Consider the following 24,684-nt stretch of genomic DNA (forward strand, 5'->3'; position numbering starts at 1 on the left):
TGGTGCACTAACTTAGTTTTTACAGTTTTTCTCGATTGGTTTGGCTCATTTCCTGAAACTGAGATGACATTCTCAAAATAACATGGACAAATCTCCAAACCACCTTGCAATTGTTCACAACAGAATGTCATTTTTCATTGGTTTAATCAAATTGCAAATGCTTTAGTACATGTCTCAAGTGACTCTGTGCTTCTTTTCAAATGATTATGTACAAGTAGCTACAGTTAGCACAATGAGCCCACATTTAGCACATTTTCCAAATAAATAGATCTTGCCGATCTAAACTGATTAGTTGATTTTTCAGTGAAATGGTCACTCACTCCAAAACGTATCAGCATGGTTTCATTGTGTAAGTCATCATATGCACAATTGTCTGTTCAACTGTCAAAATTAGTCAAAGATATAATACCATGAAAGAATATCTTGGAACATTTGATAAAGTTATGACAGTACTTGACAATCAATCAGGTGAAATTAGAACTAACAAAGGAGCAGTTTCCCACATCTCAGATGACCAATCAAACAGGTTGTTCAGATACCTGACAGGTGTTGTCTATGATTATGACTGCTGCCAAAGTATATAGACAGAGCTTGGCCGGGGCCAGTTTCATTTGCAGTGTGAACATGGAAGCACCTCGCCAAGTACAACAGCAACTTCCTGCTCGAGGAAGAGGAGGAAGAAGAAGAGGAAGAGGAGGAGTGAGAATGCGTGGAGGAATAGGGGAAGAGGCCGAGGAGCACGGAGGCACCATGATGTCCCAGATGAAATCCGGGCCACCCTTATTGACCACGTTATAAACCATCGCCTCACAATGGCAGAGGCAGGTCGCCGAGTGCAGCCTAATGTGCCTCGGTCTACAGTCTCCTCCATCATCCAAACCTTTCGCAGGGAAAACAGGTACAGAACTATGCTATTGAACTATTCAGTGTTGGTGTGTGTGTAGGCCTAGAGTACTGTAATATCGTCATGTGATGTTATATGATACTATAAAATGACAAAGACAAAAAATGGGAGAAAATACTGTGAATAGTATTCCAGTCACTGTGCAGTGTATCACACTTCTAGTACCATAAGACAGCAGTACAATTACATTGGTAACTCATTTTGTAACAAATTTACAGTGTTGACCTTTGACTTGTATGTCTAGGATTGGACGACAGCCTCAAGTGGGTGGCAGAAGAAAACTTCTAAATGAACAACAAGAACGAGAAATATGCAACATGGTCATTGCAAATAGTGCCATCACACTGAGACAGATTCGTAATGCAATCCTGCTAGACAATGTAATGTTCCAAAATATAAACTCTATCAGCATCTCCACAATAGACCGGGTATTGAAGAAACATCAGATGACCATGAAACAGATTTACAGGGTACCATTTGAGAGAAACTCTGACAGAGTGAAAGGGCTGTGGTACCAGTATGTGCATGTAAGTCAACTACTGGTTGTCTATCATTGTAACACTATTACAGTAAGACATGGTTACCACTGTTTTTTTGTTTTGCGTTATCCTTTTCACCTTCAGAATCCAGCTTTGTGTGACTAGAGCATTTTGCCTAGAAATTGTCTTCAGTTTTCCACTCCCTGTTTGTACAGTACTTTAGATCCTCCCTGCAGTATCTGTCTCTACTTGACTGATTAGATTTATTTCTATTCTATTGTAGAGAATAATGGCATTAGAAGGCAACGAAACCCCTCACATCCTAGTGTTCGTTGATGAAGCTGGCTTCAACCTGGCCAAAGGTCGAAGGCGTGGCCATAACATCATTGGCCACCGAGCCACTGTGGATGTCCCAGGCCAGCGAGGAGCAAATATAACAATGTGTGCCGCTATATCAGAAAGAGGTGTGGCCACACACATTCCCAGTTTAAGGCCCTACAATACACAAAAGCTCCTCAATTTTTGGACCACCTTTATACTGATCTGATCCCAGAAAATGAGAGAGGTGTAGAAGGACCTCAGCTACCACATTATGTCATTGTGTGGGATAATGTGAACTTCCACCGCATGCCCACGCATCAGAACCTGGTTCACCACCATCCCCGGATGCTAATGGAGTTTCTTCCACCTTACTCTCCTTTCCTAAATCCAATTGAGGAGTTTTTTCAGCTTGGAGGTGGAGGGTGTATGAGCATCAGGCTCAAGACCAGAGGGCCCTGCTGCATGCAATGGATGCTGCATGTGAGGACATCACAGGGGATCAATGTGGGGATGGTTGAGACATTCACGCCGTTTCTTCCCTCGCTGCATCGCACGAGAAAATATCCGTTGCGATGTGGATGAGAATTTATGGCCTGACAGAGAGCAGCGCGTCGATGGCCAGGAGGATGAGGATGGTGGCCAGGAAAGAGAGGGTGACAATGGCGACCACTGACAATATTACTGTACTATAGTTCTGAAACTTTATTTACAGTATGGTAGGCTAGAGTTTTTTTTGGTTTTTTTGTTTGTGTTTATAACTGTTCATATTTACAGAATCCTGTATATGTTTTCTTTTCACAGTATGTTCTCTAATGTTAACATTTCTTTGTACGAATAAAAATGTTTACAGTTTCCTTGAGTATGAGTGGTTTATTGGAGGCTGATTTTACTGTAAAATCTTTTGGTTTTATTCATAGTGGTATTCTGTTGCTAGACCTGTGCTTCAGTGACAAAACGTCTAAGCATTTTGACTTGCAGTGCTTAAACAATGCCAAAGGTATAATGCATTTTGGGGGCATTGACTATTTATATGGGAAGGATATTTAGTTTTAACACATGGATAAACTCTTTTGGGAGAGATATGGGCTTTTGCAGGGGATCCATGGTGTTGTGCTAAACCATCCAGGTTATTCTGACAAAAGCACTAAATGAATGCACATGTGCCAAGGCAATTGAGAAGGATCTGTGCTATTTTGACTGTACTGACCTTTTATATGGGAAAGGAATCTGCTTTTGAAGCATGGACAAAGAGTTTGGGGACAGATATTTGATTTTGCTAGTGAGCTATAATGTTGGGCAGCACTGTAAGACTGTTTGGCCAAATGACCTTATGGTTTTGAGAATGTCATCTCGGTTTCAAGAAATGAGCCAAACCAATCGAGAAAAACTGTAATACAGCTGTTGATTTCCAGTTTCTTCCCTCATATTTGCTAAAGCGAGGTTGTGTATATTGCATTGTGTTGTCAGCAGTACGTGACAGAATTCGTTCACGAGTGCTTTTGCACATTTTTATTTATAATATAGGCTCAAATTCACAAGTGTTTGGACAGTGGCGCAGTTTAGGAAATCTTGCGTCTGCATACCAGCGCAATGAAGCAATCAACACTGTTTAGTTCAGATTTTCAGCTTTATTTTAGTGGGTTTAAAAATACTGCAACATTTCTATAAATAGAGAAACAGTGGAGTGACGGCATCCTTCACAGAGAATGGGGTTGTCCCATAAATTTGCCCTCCCGTTGAATCTGTCGGCTTTCTCTTTGTTTATAATGAGACTCGAGTATGGCCTCCTGAACTGCATTGTTAAAGCAAGATGGCAGAGTGCTGTCCAGAGCTTTCAGATTTTCATGTTTTGGTTATAAAGGCCTCAGACAAAGAGGAATGAGAAGAACAAAGTCGATATTGCTCTGCCTTTTCTTGCATGGAGAGCTCTTGGAGCTACTGAGGGTCTCTCAAGTTAGTTCTGGTTTCTGTTGGTTTTTTATTTTTGTTTTTTAGTCTTTTTTTCTCTTTCTATCTTTTTATTCTTGATAACAAGACAGGATAGCAATTAAATGAGACATATCCATGACAAGGACATGGAGGACTTGCAAGAACAACAGAAACTGGAAAACAATCATTTTAATACAAAGGACGGTGTAATGCACAAAGAACTGCTGTGCAAGTAAGTTTAACTATATTCCCGTCACTGATCAAATAAAAGATGGGATTAAATAAATGTTAATATTAAAATTAATAACATTAATAATGATCATCTTTATCCCCTATATGCTGTGATGATAATTATAAATATATACACCTGTGTCATAGTGATAATTACCAAACAACCTCACACATAAGAAGATATGTTTATATGTAAATGCATAAAAACACATCGAGCAATTCAGTGCTGCATATAGGAATTTTACAAGTTCACAATAGGTTAATGTTACAGATTTGCCTTAAAACGTTCCTTTTTGATAAAGCATATAGTCAGGGCTAGCTCATGTGACCCGGAATCCTCCTTTAGTTATGTTGCAATAGGCCTAGGCTACTGGGAGCCTTCCCATGATGCATTAAATGTTCCTCCTTCTCTCACCTTTTTTTACTCACATTTGTTTATATACCACTCTGCATTTAATCATTAGTTATTATTCATATTCCAAGCGAGAACACTTGAGCAGACAGGGTTATCATGGTCAACATCTCCAAACAAGAGACACCTTGATCGATGTGAATACAGAGGAATAAAAAATAGTCTGTAAGGTTAGTGTCACACTGGTGGCCCTCAGAAACAGAAGTGTCAAGTTAGATTAGGGTAAAACAGCCTGTTCAAATCTGGATTCTCTGGACAGATTAACCAGAATGGGGAAAATAGAGAAGTGTGGAAAGTGAAAGGAACAGCTTTCTCACAAACATATGTCAAACATGGTGGAGGCAATGTTATGGTATGGGCAGCTGCCAGTGGAACTGAGTCACTAGAGTTTATTGATGATGTGACTGTTATTAGAAGCAGCAGGATGGACAGTGTGCAGGGTTGTACTTGCTGCTCGGATTCACCCTGTTGCTGCCAAACTGATCAGATGGCCCTTCGTACTGCAGTTGGATAACGACGCAAATGATATCATGATGAGTTTATTAAAGTAAAGGAACAGAAATGAATGAGTCAGTCAAGACTGTAGACAAAACTGAAGGCAGCACAGGATGCCTGGCAACAAGGATTTGCTTTGAAAAATGACTCTGGGACTCTAAATATCCTTGGAAAAGAAAGAAAGAAAGAAAGAAAGAAAGAAAGAAAGAAAGAAAGAAAGAAAGAAAGAAAGAAAGAAAGAAAGAAAGAAAGAGAAGAAAGAAAGATAGAAGAAAGAAAGAAGAAGAAAGAAAGAAAGATAGATAGAAGATAGATAGATAGAAAGAAAGAAAGATAGATAGAAGATAGAGAGATAGATAGATAGATAGATAGATAGATAGATAGATAGATAGATAGATAGATAGATAGATAGATAGATAGATAGATAGATAGATAGATAGATAGATAGATAGATAGATAGATAGATAGATAGATAGATAGATAGATAGATAGATAGATAGATAGATAGATAGATAGATAGATAGATAGATAGATAGATAACCACGATGAAGGGTTCTAACCCCAGAATCTTGGAATGAATTATGGATTTGATGGGGAGCCTCAGTGGATGGATCAGCAGTGTGGTTACCTGAGAGCTCCTTGAAAGGCTTGTCAGTAAATGATTCAGAGATTATTTGCAAAGACAGAGGGAGTAGTGAATTACAAAGGTTGTCAGCACTCGTCTCCATCTCAGCCCCTGAGACACAAACGGGTCTCCTCGCAGCTGTGTTCCTCAGCTGGAAACAAGCAGGAGTAAACCAAACACTTCAGATGCCTGGTTAAATGTCTTGCCAAATAGAAAATTAAATAAATAAATGAATGAATAAATAAATAAGTAAAATTGCATTGCTTTGTTTATGCTAATCTTGATTGTTAAACCAGATGTCAAAGTGAATATTATGAGTCATGCAAAAGATAAACTGAGAGTAGATGAAAATATCTGCCTGGTCACACGTGCCAGCTTAGCTGCTATCAAACAGTGGCAGCCAGCTGCTGGCAGAACATAACTAAGAAGGTAACTTTAGGTAAACTAAGAATGGAAAAACACACTCACACAAAAACGCAATGTTTCTTCTTCTTCAAGACAGCTTTCTAACAGCAGAGTTTGTGCGTGTCCCATTAAAACTGATGTATTTGAGCTACGTCCAAGATAAAGGCTACTGAATTGAAAACTTCTTTTTGCTTGACGTCAGTCTTTCAGTTTGGATCTAACATGGACTTAAAATGTAAGTCAACAGCACTAATTCATTTAAAGGCCAGGCGTGGTGTGGCCATAGTGTTGAGTGGGAGGGTTCTTGGACTCTGAATGACTGTTGGCCGCTTGGGGGCTTCCCCTCCTGGGCCCGGGCCAAAACAAATTGTGGAGCAAACATGTCCAGTGACCTCCCCCTTTTTCTAATTATATAAATCTAAAGTTTTGAAAAAAGGAATTTTAACTTCTCAGTTTAAAATTTCACTTTTACGGAGAGCAATTCATCTTAAGGGTCACCGAAACGTCGTTGAACTCGCATATCCTCCAAAACAACCCGAGCATGTTGGGATGACTCTCGTGGAAGCCAACCACTGTGATGACACAGATAGGGAGACCATGGCAATCTGCTGCAGTGTAAACATAGCACCAGAAAAGCACTGGAATGTCTCTGCAGTGGGAGCTGGAGTATGAGGTCAGCCAGAGGCCAAGGCAGGTGGTATATATCAGAATCGAGGCTGACATCTCAGCATTAAGTTATCCAAACAAGAGGCAGGCGGTATGTTATTCTGCTAGCGCTGGAGGAGGAGCAGCAGGAGCAGGAGGAGGAGATGATAGAGGAGGAAAGAAGAGTGAAGAGAAAGGGGGGGCTGAAGGAGAATGAGAACAAGGGGGAGTGACCCTATAATCGTCTTCTCATCTCTCCCCCAGTCCCAGAGGAGAGGCACACCAGTTAGCATAAAAGGCTAAACATAACATCAAACTTGCTGCCTTTTTGAAGCCTTTGATCCCATCGCTGATCCTGAGAGTCTCGGCCACCTATCACTGGCAGCAAGTCCAAGATGGTTTACAGCACAGGAGACCCCCAGCCATCCAGACTTTAGACTTGCACTGATGCAGAGCTGGGACCACGTGTTTGACGACTGACGACATCAGTTCAGTGCTTCTTCTAGGCCCACCTGGATTGCCGGCTGGCTCAGAACGGAGCAGGCATGGTTTGCAGTCATGCCATGCAGCTCATCTCTGAACCTGAGCCATGCAAAGATCAACTCTTCTTAAATGGCTAGATTCAAAACAAATAAGGACACATTTATGTTATTATTGCCACATGTAAAAGCCTCAATTGAGTCAAAGCGGTTTGTGCTTTTATTTTTAGTGTAATCTTTTTGTTCTTTTTCTTCCTTTTTTTTTTTAGATAGGAGGAAATAACAAGATGACGGGAAATGAGGAGCACACAACAAAGGTCAGAGGCCAAACACAAACAGAGGAAGGCACCAGCATCTTAACCCCTAAACCACCAGGATGTCCCAGGTCTGACTTTTACCTAAGAAGGATCGAGACTTTTAGCACGAGTACATAAGCACAGTGTGAACCCAAGGATCATTTATTTATTTAACAGCCATTTTTATTATGGCCTTTGAATGTTAACTCTTAATCTAGAAACTGAAGGAGGAGGTTGGCTTCAGGTGCATGAAGTGAAGCTCAAAGTTCAGCATTTCACACCAAATTAAACTCATTCAGCTACTGAACTGGAGCTGCTGCTTCTTTCTGGATAAGATGAAGCATGTGGCTATAAAAGACTCACTGGCTGTGTCATATAGCTTTATCATCTTTAAAGTAATAACTTCAGAAATCCGCACTGCACAGCATCCACTTTGAGGTATTGTAGGTAACTCCTGTAATCGCAAACCTGCCCTTACACCAGGTAGTCGTCATCTTTAAACTATGAAACTATGTCTTTAATCAACATTACCTCTTTTACTGACTGTACCATTTACCATCAGGCTCCTATTTAAAGCCAAGGCCATTCAGCGATGTGTGAAATCCTGACCTTACTGGGATTCAGGAATTAAATATTCTTCTCATCCGTGACAGTAATTTTGCGAGCAGCCCGCAAATCCAGGAGATTACAGGCTCGCCGCTCACCACCAGATCAAGACGGTTCACCATAAATGGAGTCGAGGAGCAGTAAACAATAATTACAAGCCGAGCTCCTGATATGACCTATTATGGAGAGGCAAATGAAGCTATGTTGCTGCTGGCACATAATAGCAGGCTTTGTGGGGCATTATACTATATTGGCATAGGCTGATATTTTGGGGAAAACATTTACATGGCCTTGAAATAATAATACATGGTTAATGTAAAAAAAAGTTTAAAAACCCCCAAAACTTTAGTCATTTTTCTATTTTAATTTCAGTGACTAGACTCAGGACTCCTCAGTGAGGCTTTCAAGTCAGTTGTCAGGTCTATAAAATATGTTCTGATTCTAATCAAGCTTATATAAATGTGTAATCTTTGAAAAAAATATCAATGTCACACAGTTTACACTCAGACAAACACCACAGTGTCAGTTTGTTAGAGGTTATTTATTTGAAAGCGTTTAGGCGGTCTGTTGTTATCATTTTCACTTGTTTTTCACCACAGTTAGATATTATTCACATGTGCCCCTCTGTTTCTGCTTCCAACACCAGCCACTTTTCTCTGTTTACCTAATAAGGTCCTGAGAATGAGCTCCTATTGTGCAGAGAGGCGATCCAGTTACAAAGGTAGGCTCCTGAGACATCTGTTTTTATTACTGCAAAAAAAAATTCTGCTTTTGTCAAACGTGTCACATGCTTATTTCAACACAGAAGAAAACTTTACACCTTATTCACACCTGGAGAAAACAGTCCTTAGATATTCAGTCTCTGGTCAAGGTTGTAAGCTTTAGCAAGAATAAGCATGAATGTAGTTTTCATTATTTGCCCCCTATTTCTGTGCCACAGCCTTCAATAAAAATACAACAAATGTACACTGAAATTTATAGTAAATATAGAGAAAATCTAAAGGAAATTAAATCTAGAGGAAATTTTACCTTTATATAACCAGGTCAATCCCACTGAGATGTCTTTTAGAAGGGAGACCACGCCAAGAGGGCAGCAACATAGATACACAGAACACACATCAAATGAACTTAACAACTAAAACACTTGCACACAGACAAGGTTAACTTTAATGATCTCACCAGAACTTTTTTCATCAGAACAACATCTTAAAATTAACTTCAGATTGTAATTTATTCCCAGCACTTGGTGCCAAAACTCAAAATGCTTTCTCCCCCAATTCAGTTTTTACTCTGCGGATTATAAAATGCAGAACATCCGTAGATCTGATATCGAGACTTCCATGTTTCCTTGTTAACAAGCATGACAAATAAGATGGGACAATAACCAAAATAATTTTAGAAATAACCTCATACCAGTGACTGAGGCTTCTAATGCATGAAGGTGTCCAATTGACTTTAGAATAAAGTACACAATGGTGAGTAAGGGGACTGCAGTTGGTGATGAATCTCAGGCCTCGTGATATACTCAGTCCAGCATGTGAAGACAATGAACCGAAGCATTCAGATACAACACATCTCCATAATCAACGATGGGCAAAAAAAAGTTGTCTCCACCGATAAAATCTTTATTAAAGTTTCTTTTTTTGTTTTGTTTTACAGCATCTTGAATATTCTCCTTTAAAGACAAAAGATCATCCTATTTAAATCCTAGATAATTACAAACAGACACAAGCTTAATTTTGTTACCTCAGACAATACCGATTTGAAGCTGTAAACAAATTACATTTTGCTTTGTCTACATTTAAAACAACTTGTAGATGACAAAGTTATACTTGTATTCTATCAAATGAAAGTTGTAAATACTCAAAGGCCTCAGCAGGAATGGGCGATGCACAATATATGCACAAAAACCCAGACACCAATCTGGGTTCATTATTAACTGCAGAGGTAACTCATTCAGTGGGGAAATGTCAAACGCAGCTGAATATGGAGTTAAAGCAGACACACCTGCACTCAGACGATCTGAAACCTGCTTTCTCGTGTAAAGAGTATATCCTGAGTATGATCAAAACCAGGATACACTTTCACCGGATTTTATGTAAACTGTACTTGATGCATTGCCTGGCTGCTTTTCAGCTTTTAGAAACTGACAGACGCAAACTAAGCTAAACCTCAAAAGAACCTGACTAGCTCCGAGCGCTGGGCAGCGGAGGGGTCTTCCATTGTGTTTCTTCTTGGTTAGATTCTGATTAACCACTAAACCAGCATAGCTTACGTGCTACACTTGCATGCAAAGCAAGATCTACAGCAATGCATGTGTGCTGAGAGAAAAAAAAAAAGGCACCATGATCACCCCCGATTCACTCAATATCACAAGCCCAACATGATGTATAAGTCATCCTACTTTCTGTCCTCTTCTCCCCATAGAAAGTAGACCCAGGTACATGAGAAAATGTATATTTACTTCCATCTGCCTGATTGTTCACATTGCCCATTAAAGCTATTTTCCCCCTCACATCCAGCCTTTAAATGCATTAAATGCTTCAAGTTTGTTCTTTGTTTGTAACGATGTCAAGCTTGTGATTCGTAGTTGTTCCGATCATGGATCAGACCAACTCTGCTATCCTCTATCTGTTTATGAAAGATGCTACAGCCACCAGCTAGTTACTGAGGTCATTACTGAGGGTCCTTGGATTTAAAATCATTTGAAATGAAGGGCACTCGTATATTAGTGGCATTTACACTGTTTCTGATTGAATAGATAAATAAAAAGATTTTTATGGAATAAAATGGCTTTTTCTATCTTAACCTTTATTAGAATTCCACAGTGATGATGAAGTGAAACAAAAGAAAACTTCCATCTACACAAGCAGATCTTTTCTTTAACAGAATGAAGTCAGATAATTTCAGCAGGTGTTCTCCTCCTGTCTTAAATATTCCTCTGTCTTTCTCTCCTTGTGGCCTCACTCACCTTGACCTTCCCTGGCTGCAGATGGCCACACCGGCTGTGTGAGTTTCCTCAATGGGCCCGTTTGTTTCTCTTTATCAAATACATTGAAACAATACTCTCATTTATTTAATGTGGTATACTTTGATTCCCCCGTTCATGCTGAAACACAGTGTTTCATGCTTAGTCATTTAAAAATATGCCATATGTAGAATATTATTCTACATAGGTCCACAATTTATTGGACAAAGATGATTTTTTTTGTAGCTTTGCTTCATCCACTGTCCCCCACCATAGTGACTTTTAATATGAAATGACATGGACATCACCACATCCTGCATTGCCTGCCTTGAGATGCTCTGCTAGGTGTTGCTGCCACCTTCAGTTGTTGCTTGTTTGTGGGTCTCTCTGCTTCCAGTTTTGTCCTCGGTACCTGAAAAGCAAGCTCCGTTGTGATGAGATCAAGTCCCTGACTTGGCCATTGAAAAATACCCTAATTTTTGGCCCTGTGAAACTCTTGGTTTGCTTTTGCAGTTTGCTTTGGATCATTGTCCGTTTGCTCTATGAAGCTCTGTTAGATCAGTCTTGAAGGATCTGGCTGAATATGAGCAGAGAGTGTAGCCCTTTAAACTTCACAATTCATCCTGGTGATTCTATCAGAGGTCACATCATCAATAAACACTAGTGACTCGGTTCCACTGGCAATCATAAATGCACATGTTGGGCGTCAGTTTAGCTTAGTGCTTGAACAGGCGACCACATGCCATATGGCTGATTGTGGCCGGCCTGGGTTTGAATCCGACCCGTGGCGCTTTGCTGCATGTCTCTCTCCCTCCACTTTCTTGTCCTTTCTTCACTGTGTCTGTCAATAAAGCTGAAAAAGGCCTAAAAAAATAAATGCACATGCAGGAGCAATGCTTTTGCTCTGTTTGACAGATGACGTGGTATGCTTTGGTTCACCAGCTGTTGCGCTACTTTCATACTTTTCTCTTCCCAGTATTCTGGTTCAATTTGATCTAGGTTTCAATGAACCAAAGAAACTTTTCAGAACTGTGCAGGCTCTTTTAGATGTTTTCTGTTGTGTAACCGGTGGTTTGCACCTTGTTGTAAACTGTCTGTATTTTCATTCATTAAGGCGTCTCTTGATTGTAAACTTTGACAATGATATGGCAACAGTGTTTCTGACTTGATTAGATGTTTTAAAGATATTTTTCTTAGCCATGGAAATAATTCTGTCATCATTCACTTCAGTTGTCTTCTGTGGTCTTTGTGGCTTTTTAGTGTTGCTGAGCTGGCTGGTGTATTTATGCTTCATATGAATGAACCAGATTGTTGATTTGGACACTACCAAAGTTCTTGCCATGGCTTTCATATTGATTGTTTGCTTAAAAATCAACTGAGGTATTGGATTTTCCAACAATATATGGTCCTCACTATGTCAAGTAATGATTTCAAATTGTACAGAAAACCACAAGTGCAGCAAAACCCTTTGCTTTTTAATAAAATACAACAGATAAGTCTGTGCAAGCTTAGTCTTAAATATAATTCTGTTGTTGGTCATTCAAATTAATCTACCCTGCTTTTGTTTTTAAGGTACAGTGTACGTCTCTGTTCCTCGTCCTTCAGGCTTTATGAGTTGCACACATGTAGGCAGCAAAACATGACATCATCACAGTTTGGAAAAGTTGAACAAAAAAAGTTGGGGAAGTTTTAGCTGATGTCTCAGTCCATTGTCTCAACTAGAGCATCTTCCATTGCCCCCTTTAGATAAAAGTCCCCCAGAAACTCTGTGTGTTACATTTTTGATAAGAGATGAGCCCTGAAAACAGCGGGTAGCATCTAAATTATGCAACCGTTTGCATCCTCTTAGGGGCAAAAGTAGAGCTGGGCTGAGTTGTCGAAGGGAACGAGCCATGACAGGTCGGGTTGTGGGGGGGAGGGTGAGTATGCATTATGAATGGTGCTAAGTATGCCTCAGCTGGCGGAGCTGAGTGGAGGCGATGGAGAGCGATGGGATAGTGCCAACCTATTGGTTGCCCGTGGGTAATGCACTTCATCTTACCTCCAAAAACATTTTCTCTGATTCTGTTCACCCATTAAAGCCCCCCAACCCCCCACCCGCCCACTTTTCAACACATCACCTGCTCTGGGCCTAAAATGTTCACCAGAAGAACAGAATCTCCACTTTCTCCAAATAAAATTCATGCAGTCGCTTAATGCAAGAACAGCCAGGAAGATGAGTAATAGCTTGTAACAAACGGCACTTTCTAGGATTGAGTTGGATGTTCAGAGAGCTTCAGCTGTTTTTTAGATAACTTTAACTTCTTTGCATCAAAGAAGCCAGACTACCTTAGTGCTTAAAAGTTCATCATATATCCATATATATTTTAGGTTTGTTCTCATCGAGAATGTTGAACAAAAATGAACAAAGTAAGACATAAATTATTTCTATCAATCGATAAAAGGTAAAAATGAAATAATGTCCACAATATGATTATTTTACTCAATTTAAATAAATTTGATTCAAGAATTTTCAGCATTTTTCTTGTGTTTTTTATTGCCTCGTCACTAAATATTGCCATATATATATATATATATATATATATATATATATATATATATTGTATTAATTACTTCTCAAAATGGCAACCCTCAGTCCTCTTCCTGTATGAGATGTCCCATGATCCTTCAGCTTTCCTCATGCAGTCAGCCTTGGGGGAGAACTCTCTCTGGAATTCTGCACTGCTCAGCCGAGTTGCTAAACCAAGTTTAATATTTGATGAAATTAGTTCTGCTCACTGATTCTGCACTCTTACTTCTGCTGAGTGACTCCAGCCCCAAACTGCAACCTGATTTTTCCTTTCTGGTTTTGATTGTTTGTGACATTTTGCACCTAATGTGAGACAATTTAAAGCAATTTGAAAAGGAAAAGCTACATTTAGAAGAAACCAACTAAGCAAGAACTTAATTTTTGTGTGATGACCAGTCTCTAGACTGTAAACATATACTGCACATGACAAATTATGTTTTAGAGCATAGTAGATGTCTATGTTTACATCATCTCTAACATGGAAGAGATGGAAAATTCTGAAAAAGGGACTGTTCAAAATATGTTAAAAGCATAGTTCTTACAGTGACCGCCTTCAATAAAATTCAGAATGTTTGATGAAGTTCGGAGACGTTTCCTCCTCTGAAAGTTCTCTGTCATAAATCTGTGTACACATGTTCCTCACCGATACTGCCTACAAAAAACTTTTTCATTTCATAGACATTATGAATGGAAATTACAAAAAAAATATTAACATTGATTTTTCTTGTCAAATTTTCCAACAAGCACAAATATAGAAAAGAAAATATTTGCCACATCTGCCCCATTAAACCTAGAAACCTAAGTATTTGTGCACGGGCACATATCCCTGTGGTTGCCGGAACACATTTGTGCACATAGAGCAGAATGTTTCCTCACAAGGATGCATTTCTGTTTACAGATTATGTTTTTTGACTGGCGTGGCTTTTTGGTGCATAAGACTAGTTAAATGCCATTAAAAAGTAATTTCCTTGTTTTCTTGTCCAGAGTGAACAAGTTTAGTTCAGTGCTAGTACTGAACCACAGTGTACACTAATGCGAAATCATTATTTTTTTAATACCACGTCTTTATAATTCATAACATGGGCTTGATTGCCCTACTACTCAGTCTCCCCGAACTCCCAGCTCTCACTCTCTTTGCACTAAACCAGCTAAACTGTAATTAATTAAGCTTAATATAATAAATGAGCAAGCACAATTAAAAGAAAAAGGGTTCATTTTATGCTTTAGTGTGTCTGAACCTTGGAAGACGTTTGAACTTAATCATAAAATTCCAAAATTAGTCAGTTTTTAAGAAGTGCAAAAATTTGTGCAAAATACAATTTTAAAAAAGTCTGAATTGAAACATTTCCCTGTTTGTCTGAAAGATGCTGAATCCCTAAAAATAGCTTCTCCTTATTCCAGGAAGGCATGTTTAGATTTCACAGACAAAGAAAAATGATAACCAGGAGAAATGCTGGGAAGAGCAAAGATATTTCAACTCACGAGTGCACTGACAGCACAGTCTTACTTCTAGGTAACATAAAGTCTTCATCCGTTTGTTGCTGGATTGTAATAAATTAGAGATGTTACTTTCCAAGCTCAGGCTTCAGGATGAGCAAATGGCGTAAAAGCCTGGTGTTTATTTGGGACAGATTGATTTAGTGTCTCTGAGTAGGACTGAACTCGGTTCTGCTGCTCTTAACTGCCTTGTTATTGTCCATTAGATGAGAGCCATGCCTGAGATCTGTGGCGCAGAGAAGGAACAGGAGAATGTGCGTTGAACATGTGTTTGGACTGGAGTTTAGTGATTGATGCTCTTTGAGATTTACCCACCATTGCTACCAAAGGACTTGCACTGCACTCAAGCCTGGGCTGAGGACACAGTAAACGTGACAACAAAGAAGAAGTAAGAAGTATGTGCAAAAATGGTTAAAGAACAAATGACGTTGGGGGTTTTTGAGATATTTCCTTTTTAACTTTCTAACTGCTGAGCGTCTGATTCTGAACACCTCTGAAATACAACTCTCAGGCATATCTATGCTTGGCCCCGCTTATCTCAAAATGCATTGAGGAGTAGATCTGACTGAATAGCTAAGACACTGTGAGATCATCGTGGCAGCATCATCTTGCTAGCTGTTAACAGTGATGAGTACTTTTGCATGTATAATGTCTACGTTTAGAGTGATAGCATGCTAACATTTGCAAATTAAACATTGGTAGAAATCACACACTTTATAACAGATGGAAAACTGAAATTAACTAACTGTCAGTGGCTACATGTAGCCTTCACTGGGTTTTTTGGCTGTCACCATCTTGCTGTCTGGAAAGTGGATCTGACCGAGGAATAAAGAAACTTTATACACAATATAATTATTAAAATAAATTAAAACTTAAAACTAGGAAAATGTTTTCTGATGTAATAAATCAGGTGAGAATAAGGATAATTTTGTCATAGACATGTAAACAATCACACCTGCTGGCATCTAGGAAAGAATACAATGTTTGCTAAAAGTGTTTTTCACAGATCTGGATTGTGCCCGTGGTTTTAGTGGCGGTTAAATGTTCTGTCATCCCAAAGAAGGCACACAGAGTAAGCAGTTACCTTATATAGGTCTTTCTCTCCAAGTAGTTCATTTGCAAACGCTTTGTGAAAACTGTCACTGATAGTATAACCAGCTGCCTCTCCAGACAGTCTTTCCTGCCACAGATGGACTCCAACTCCACAGACTGCACTTCATAGTCGTTTTTCTACTCTGCAGTCTTGCTGAGCTCACCACGGCAGTTGTCCACCTGCTGCAGGTTTTGTCCCTCTAGGTCATGGAGAACAACAAGGACCAACATCACCAGCTGTAATCCAAGGCAGTGGAACAAGAGACAGGAAATGAGGCTGATAGGGCTGATGACCAGCACGTTAGCCGCAATTGAACTTAGTAGTAAATCACTTGCAGTTGGTGCTACAAAAATGGCAAATCTACATGAATGGGCATTAATATATCAGGTTAGGCAATCCAAGTGAGTCTATTTATGAAAAGGACAGGTGAGAAATGGCAACAGCTTTACAATAAATGGAGTTGCCTGCTGCCTGCTGAATAGAAAAAAAAGCAATCTTTGCTAGCGGTGTTTCTCACAGGTGAACAATTTTCAGTTGGATGTTGGATAGGTTAAAATTTTTAACCTACGAATTTTATAGAAAATGAAGGGTCCGGAGATTGCCAGACATATTATTATCATTATTATTATTATTATCATTATCATCATCATCATCATCATTATTATTATTGATCTATAACAGTGACATGAATGTGAAGCTATCCAAGCGCTTTCAAGATACTTCATCCTTATTTAGCCAGTGTTGTACAAGTTCAAGTTTTGCAAGTTTAGTTCATATTGTTTAAAAGGAACAAATTCATATTCATAGTTCACAGTTTAGAATTTACAACTAAGTTGACCAAAAATATTGTTTATTTCTGCATTTGTTTAACTGAGCTGCTCTGAGTTTTTCCTTTTCAGTAGACCACACTTCAGACTCTGACAATTCCCAAACTAAAAGAGCTGTTTCAAACTACTGAAGAATCATAGACAGAATACTTTCATAAAAGAAGTAGACAAATGCACAGTATACAAATGTGTCTCACAACTACACTATAGAAACAAAAGTATTGGGTCACACCTCTTCATCTTTATATTCAGGCATTTCCTATCCCATTACCACAGGTGTATAAAGTCAGTCACCTCTTTAAATCTGATGTCACCATTGCAACATGTCAGGTTTTTTAAATTTCTTAGTGGTCTAATTAGATGATTGGGAAGATTTAGGAACCAGCGCAACTCAGCCATGAAGTGTCTGAACACATAAAGTTCCAGAATGAATTCATTAAACCCAATAACCGCAGAGATCCAAAGGTCCTCTGGCATTAACATCAGCAGAAAAATTGTGCACCAGGAGTTTTGTGGATTGGGTTTCCATGGCCGAGCAGCTCCTACAGGTGTAATTATTAGGTGGCCCACTACTTAATCATTAGGTATTTCCCAAGCCTTAACTCAATGAGACATTTCAGACTGGCCTCCAGTGTGAGTGACATCCTGACTCATGCACGTTAGCTTTTTTGTGTCAGGATGTCTTCTGATTTTGTTCTTAAAACTCCTTCATTGGACTATCTTCAGTGCTATCTGTCTGAAGTGCTATTAGAAGTAGCTACACCAACAGGTCGTATTACTGTTTACCGTCCAATACACGCAGCATGTGCATAGATCGGTAGAATGTTCTTTAGTAGCAAGAGCTATTTGCTCAGTTCACTGACAACATGAGCACATCTGGGCACCATAAATAATAAACATAAGTAAAAAACATAAATGGCAATCCACTCAGAGGGTGTTGCGAGATTTCAGTCTGAACTTAAATTGGATTTGAGATGGCTAAATAAAATCCACTGGTCCAAGTTCTCTGGATAAAGTCTTACAATATGAGTCACTTTTTATTCTGTGATGATATTATGTGTATTTGTATATTGGTATAAAGTCAAAAGGTGCATTAGATTTTCTCTGTTTTCAGGAAACCTGAAATGTGGATTTGAATTTCACTCCTTTTTTTTTCAGTGTCACAAACTCGCTTGAGCTGCTGCACCTTGCCACGCTCAGCGTCACATATTTCACCCATTTTTGCCAGTTACAAACCAGCACATCACAGGTTATAGCCTCAGTGATTTTCTGGAAACTTTCATATCATCTCCACAGTTGACTCATTCGTCACACCACAAAAATAGAACACCGCAGCTCTCGGCTGGCACTGGCACAGAGGCCCGTTTAACTGTCGTCACAGCGCTCTGAAAGCCTCTTAGAGCCTGTATATGTAACATCCTGGGAAAAAGGGGTTTACAGTTGTTCGACCATATTTGGATTTTCCATCTTTGAACGGGCCAGCTTTAAAGTTGTCAGAAATATAACTCAGTTTGTGTTCTGAGGTTGGTTAGTTTGGCTTTAATAAACACACGGAACTCACAAAACATCTGGATCATATGAAAGCGACTAAAACAGAGGGGAAGGGGTGTTGAGAAAAGACAAACCGTTTTAGTTCAGTGGCTAAAGTCTACAGAATGTTTACACAAACCCACACAATCACACACACCGCTAGTCTAACAAGTGGAAATGACCACAGTTTATTAAAGAAATTCCCTGTGAGAAATCACTAATAATAATGTTATCGTTCAATAAATGACTGCAAATGTGATGAGATTTACAAGTGAAAATTGAGATTTAACCATATTTCATTAGGCTCCCTAACACTGCTACACAGCTGTTATGAAGTCTTCTGTTTATGAGTGGGCAGCGGGTCGTTTACATTCCAGAGGCGCTGCCCAAAACAGAACATTATCATGTCTCACAGCTGAGAAAAAAAATGTGTTCAAACACAGTCTAAATGTGCGGCACAAGATGGTCTGCTTGTTTTGGGTGCTACAAAAAGTGCCCACAAGTGAAGGAAAAGGGTGAAGGGTGGGGGTCTGATTGTTATCTAAAGGTCTTCCCGTGCAGCTACCCTCTACCACCCTCCTACTAGCTTTAAATATTACATGCAGCAAAGATTTTAACAGAAAATCCTCACAATAAAACATCGAGCAAGAGATCGCAGCCAGTTTTTCCTTCATATTTTCTCTGTCATTCAGGCTACGCGTTCATCTTATTTGGTCTCTGGAGAGACTTTGAATAGGAGCGCATTCACTTTATTTACAGATTGGAGATTGGATTAAGGAAGCAACAAAATAGTTTAGTTAATGTGTCTTTCCGCTGCTTGGACGTCCATCCCTGAAGCCTATTTCATAAAGCCCTTTTCATTCACTTGTCTGCTGCAAGGATGATTGTTTTATTTACATATTAAGCTTTAGTGGATTATTTGAAAAATATATATGCTTCATTCAGTAACAGGCAGAGAAGTGATTTGGAGTTTTAGTAGAGGCAACACAGACAAAACAATGTAGCCATCTTGGTGAAGAAAATGCTTCTTTTTTTTTTTTTAAATTGCACATTTGCCAAAAAGTAAAATAAATATGAATTTGCACATGGCTCTTCTCTTCCCAGCTGAACTTTGTGGGGGGGAGGGTGGGGTGGGGCTCCATATGTTTTACTTCAGTTCCTTTATTTTATCTTTTCCCACCCGTTTTTCATTCCCTTGAGAAGCTGGCAGCAGACTTTCAGATCCCACCAGCCCCTGTTAGATGGGAATCTGCTGCCCTTTGGTTTAAATAGCATAACCCTCCGTGTCCCATACTCCATACACAAACAGGAAGTTAAGGCCTTAATTCTGTGGGAGGATGTTGTGAAAGTGTTTGTTTTTCACTAAGTTCATAGTAACGTTGCATTTCACAACAGCACCACCTCTAAAGTGCAGTAAAGCCAGGCAGTTTGCTGTGTTCAATTTGCCGACTTTTATTTTGGAGTATGATTCAGAAAGGCCATTTCATTCACATTTTCCCATGATGAGGAAAATCTCAGTGGACTTTTTCCCCCCCCTTTATCTGCAAGTTTGACTTCATGAGAAAATTACTATTTAAATGGTCCCGGCGGGTTATTTCTTCTACACTTCCTCTTGCTAGGAATGCTCAAAGTGGGAGTGTTTCAGCATAATAGGAAATACCTTATAAGATTAAGAACATGATCATCTCTGCTCTGTCATTTCTGCAGGACTGAAAAACGAGTGTGAGAAAAACAGAGACCAACAGACTGCCAGAAGAAGAAAAAAAAAGATTTGTTTTTATTTCAAAGCTGCAAACAATATGTAACACACGATCTCGCAGTAGTGCCCTGATCTGGCAAATCTTTCGGAACATTTTTTAGCTCACAGTTTTGTTTTCTGCTTTGTATGAAACAATAAACATAGTCACTGCTGGCACCGACTTTGTTGTCATTTTGGAAAACATAACAATTCTGAGATCCAAGAGTGGTGGAGGCGATGAACTGAGGTTACAGTGTTTAGCAATGATAGAATATCATATTTGTTGTGCCACGAAGTCCTGATGTAACCGAGACCTTATTTTTCTTAAAAAGTGATTCATGCTGACACGTTCGGTGATTTACAAATTCAAAGGCCTCTGCAGTAAAGCTGTGACCACAGTGGTCAGTGCTGTACATCTGGAGCGAGAGATGAAGAAAGGTTTGACATCTAAAAATAATAAAGAAAAAGAAACCAGCAATGCAAAAAGTCTTGTGTTTGTCTGGTTTCATTCCTCCACTGCAATGAATTGTAATTGATGTTTTTAACAGATACTAAATATAGCTGCAAACAGCAATGATGGGACCAAGCAACTTAGCAGAGCTCCTGGTTGCCATGTTAGCTCAATATGACAGTGAGGTCTATCAATTTAACAATAATCAATAAATACTCTTCTAAACAATGTTTTTATTACATGAACAAAAGTCTGCTAAACAAAATGAACACAACACTTTCCCCCTTTATCAGGTGTTAATGTGGAGAATTAGAGACCCAAACTAACAAAAAACTTCATGCGCTGCTTTCTGTCATGAAACCTAAAATTCATCCAAAGTGAGATTCTAAGAACTGAAGTTCTCAGAAGCTGAATATGATGTTGTTGAAGCGACAGCAGAAGTGGGCTTCCTCTTTTCTCTCGGGGGATTTGTGGGTTGATCGATAAAACTGATTTTAGTGATGAGTCATCCTGGAGAGTTTTCAGTCAATAATGTCTCCGTTCTTATCAGTAAACTAAAAGTTGTGTGGGGTACAGGTGCTGTTGTAAAACTCAACAGTAAACATGGCATGGTATCCACATAGCTACAAAGCTGTGCAAAAATCTTGAGCCACCACTCTTTCTTTATATATTGATTACAAGGAGCCAGGATTTATTTTCTTCTTTTTAAAGTGGTCCTGACCAGGCTTTCCGAAAGGTTTTTTTTTGGACATCTGCTTTTGCATTCATTTTTAGTCAAGTCCTGTGTGTAGTGTACCTGACCATTTGCAGAGGAATACATTTTTTTTCTTTTTTTAGCTCACTTCACTGACCAATCATCAATCATTCAGCAGAAAAAAGGGGCCCTAACTCAAGGAATGAAGCAGTGTTGTGTCTACACATAACAGACAACTTAACAAAAAGACAATTTTAAGTTGTATCTTTAGGCACTTTGCAGCCTGTCACAAAAACAGAAAGTTTATTACAATTTTTTTACTGGAATATACAAAAATACCAGACATGACACAGTTTGACAGACATAAAATAGTGTTTTTGCACCAACAAGGTGGCGGCTAAAGAGCTATTACCCCTTGGTATATCTCAGATGGTGTGAGATAAACTGGATAAATGGAGGACAAATTTTTATCTTTATTGCAAAAATTTAAATTCAGTGGCAGTCTTGCCCCTGTGCAAATTAGGTTTTCACATATTCATAAGCTTTATTGGCTGAATTACTCGCCTGAATTACTATGTTGCAGACTTTAGATTCAATCTTTCTCCACCTTCTCCTGCTAATGGTGGGATAAGGCCATGCTCAAGTACACTTTGGTACACAATAGGTTGTAACTTATACAATTTAAGGTATTAAACAGAGTTCACTTCTCAAAGTCTCATTTATCAAAAACTGAACCCAACATATTGGACCAGTGTCACCGATGTTATGCCTTATTTTGCCATCTGAGACATAATGTCTTGTGTTATGTCATCTCTCAGAGGAAAAAAGCTTATGATCCTATCTTATATTTTTTCAAAAATTTCATTGATTATTTTAATACTTTACAAACTGTCACTGTAGACTAACCCACACAATATGTGTTGATTTCAGTAACTTTATCCCTACTTTCAATTCTTTAACATTATCTTTTTTCTCAATTAGAATGTTTTTTTCTTTTTAAAAAAGAGATGGTAGACCTAAAAACCTATCCACAGGAGATCTGACAGTCAGGTTCTTAAGAAATATGAATTACCAAAAGATCTGGCACAGGAGTTGAGAAATGGATCCGGCCCTTCAGTCGATTTGTATCCCTTGTTTTCCTTTTAATTCAGTTCAATTCAATTCTGATTTATTTATAAAGCATCAAATCACAACAACAGTCATCTCAACAATATTGAGTGAGTAAGCACTTTGCACTTGTGGGACGGAAATGCTCCCTTTTAACAAAAAGAAACCTTGAGCAGAACCACACTCAGGGAGAAATAGCCATCTGCCACAACTGAAATGGTCATAAATGGTCTCAGTAGAAGGGTGGCTGTCAAGAAACCACTTTTAAGGAAGGGAAACAGGAAGAAAGGGTTAATGTATGCCAAGTTACACAAGAACTGGACTAGAACCCCATGGCAACAGGTCTTATGGAGTGATAAAATTTGAAATTTTATCTTCAAATCATCGTCAATATTTAAGGAGGAGGTCAGTAGGGAGATACTCCAGTGAGCTACAGCCATCTGTGAAACACAGTGGAGGTTCTGTCATGGTTTGGGGCTGAATTCCAGCAAGTGGTGTTGAAGGTTACTTAAAGAAGCTACAAGAAAGCTTCCCTAAGAGAGTTCAGACTGTAATGAAATAAAAAGGTTGTCAAATCAAATACTGAATGTTAAGATTATTAAACTTGTACAAACTCTGTTTTTGCCTTATGTACAAACTGTATTTCCATGTTGGTTTGTACATTTGTACAGTAAAATGTATATTTGTAAAAACATACATGGAATTTGTGTTTTAATAAATAACTGCACCTAATTCCTGTTTTCCTAGAAAAAGGAGATGAGAGGCAGCTCGAGAGTACTATATTTACAACATGAATTTATTTTGTAATAAATAGTTGTAATAGCAGAGAATTAAAACCTAAAACTTTGACCTCTGGGACCAGTTAGGTTACTTTTAGCTTGATGTTGAAGGGATATTTCTACTGCTGTTTGAACCAAACCTGCCCCAAAGTTTTTCCCTATCTGTGGAAGAAAGTGAGTCCACTGTTTACCTCAGCTGTCAATGCCGGGTGACAAGTGTCCACGGATTAATCTGGAGGAGCCTTGCAAATGTTTTGAAATAAGTCCAAAACTAGTCCATGAGTCAAAGAAATGCTCACTTCTGACAAATGACAGCCATATTGAGTTGAGTTGCTGAGGATCTGCTGAGGTTTTCTGTCAGTAAGCGCTGCTGTTTTTGCTGCTGTTAGCTACTGTTAGCTACTGTTAGCTGTTAGCGTTCACCACAGTTAGTGAAACATTCTTTGAAGTGGACGTAACTTTGTTGGACTGTAATGCTTAATAAATAAACTCTCGTATACTATCTGAGAATGTAATCAAAAACTGTTTATCAGAGGCAAAGTTTGATTTTATAACTTTTAAGCCTAATGTTAGCTGGCATAATGTTAGCTTGTAACCAGATGTTGTTGTTGTTGTCTAACTGGCTTATTGTCAGCTGTCTAGAGAAAAGAGGGTTGCATGTCTAATCTGCTAACAATAAGTGATTGCAACAATATTAGGAATAAATAAGCATGTCTATGAACATTTTTGCGTCTTAGAGTCCTGACTTCAGTTCAGCAGGTGAGGCGAGAAAGAAGAGAACATTTTATTAAAATCCCTGTAGCATTATCTTTTTCCCTCTTCCCTACTATCTGGGGTCTAAAGGTGCAGGGATAAATTTAAATGTCTCTTCATGGCACATAAATGTCTATGACTTTTCATCTCATCTGACTTATGCATACTATGTATTTGGATGGTCGCTAGCCACATACATAAAATGCCATTAGTCAGAGAGTAGACGTCCTTCCCAGCCACTGTATTTAAATATGGTATGGGAACAAACTGGCTTCCACAAACCACAAATCTGCTCCTATCGACTTTTAATTGAATAACTATAAGTACTGTACCATTAAACAACAGAAAGAAAAAATCTTACTCACAAAGGTAGTGGCAAACTAATGAATAAATGGATCTCTTTACAGCATTATTTTGCCTGAAGACCAAAATTAAGCCAAAAAGAGCATCAGTACTAGTCTACGTGATCTGAATAAGTGAGTAGTACTTATTTTTGGTGACAGCTTCATAGTAGCTCAAAAGGCTACTTTAAAATTCTGTTGGTGTTGGTTGAGATTTCCCTGACTTACAAAATAATATCTTGAAAACTCAAAACATTACTCCTGTTTTTTGTTGGGGGGTTTTTTGTGTGTGTTTGTTTTTTGCTAAAAATCACTCAACAGCTAATGAAGCTAGTTCTGTCCTTTCAGCCATTAATACATATTATTATTATTATTATTAGCATTATTATTATTAATATTATAATTATAATTATAATTACAATAATTCACCTTGTTTGCACATTGTTTGTTAAAAATATTGCAACAACAGAGATGTGACATATGAAAGCATTAACTGTTACTTGTGCTAAT

General features: G+C 38.7%; 1 protein-coding gene and 1 long non-coding RNA gene across 2 annotated transcripts; both read left to right on the forward strand.

Annotated features, from left to right (window-relative positions):
- The first annotated feature begins 730 nt into the window (after positions 1–730).
- On the forward strand, positions 731–1,930 carry LOC120440906. The gene is made up of 3 exons (XM_039614414.1): positions 731–898; positions 1,149–1,431; positions 1,667–1,930. Exons 1-3 carry the CDS (start codon positions 813–815, stop codon positions 1,928–1,930), a joined length of 633 nt encoding a protein of 210 aa, XP_039470348.1. The 5' UTR covers positions 731–812.
- Positions 1,931–6,669: 4,739 nt separating this feature from the next.
- LOC120436463 lies at positions 6,670–24,218 on the forward strand. The gene is made up of 3 exons (XR_005610475.1): positions 6,670–7,310; positions 8,500–8,548; positions 20,019–24,218. It is a non-coding gene; the product is annotated as an uncharacterized LOC120436463 (long non-coding RNA).
- The last annotated feature ends 466 nt before the right edge of the window (positions 24,219–24,684 follow it).

The sequence above is a fragment of the Oreochromis aureus genome, linkage group 1 (genome assembly GCF_013358895.1).
Source record: "Oreochromis aureus strain Israel breed Guangdong linkage group 1, ZZ_aureus, whole genome shotgun sequence".
Classification (NCBI taxonomy): Eukaryota; Metazoa; Chordata; class Actinopteri; order Cichliformes; family Cichlidae; genus Oreochromis; species Oreochromis aureus.

Bases quoted from the DNA above. Each gene is read 5' to 3' on its own strand.
- LOC120440906 (XM_039614414.1), top strand. From the start codon at position 813: ATGGCAGAGGCAGGTCGCCGAGTGCAGCCTAATGTGCCTCGGTCTACA. The intron at 899-1,148 runs GTACAGAACTAT...TTGTATGTCTAG, and splicing joins ACCTTTCGCAGGGAAAACAG to GATTGGACGACAGCCTCAAG. The intron at 1,432-1,666 runs GTAAGTCAACTA...ATTCTATTGTAG, and splicing joins TGTGGTACCAGTATGTGCAT to AGAATAATGGCATTAGAAGG.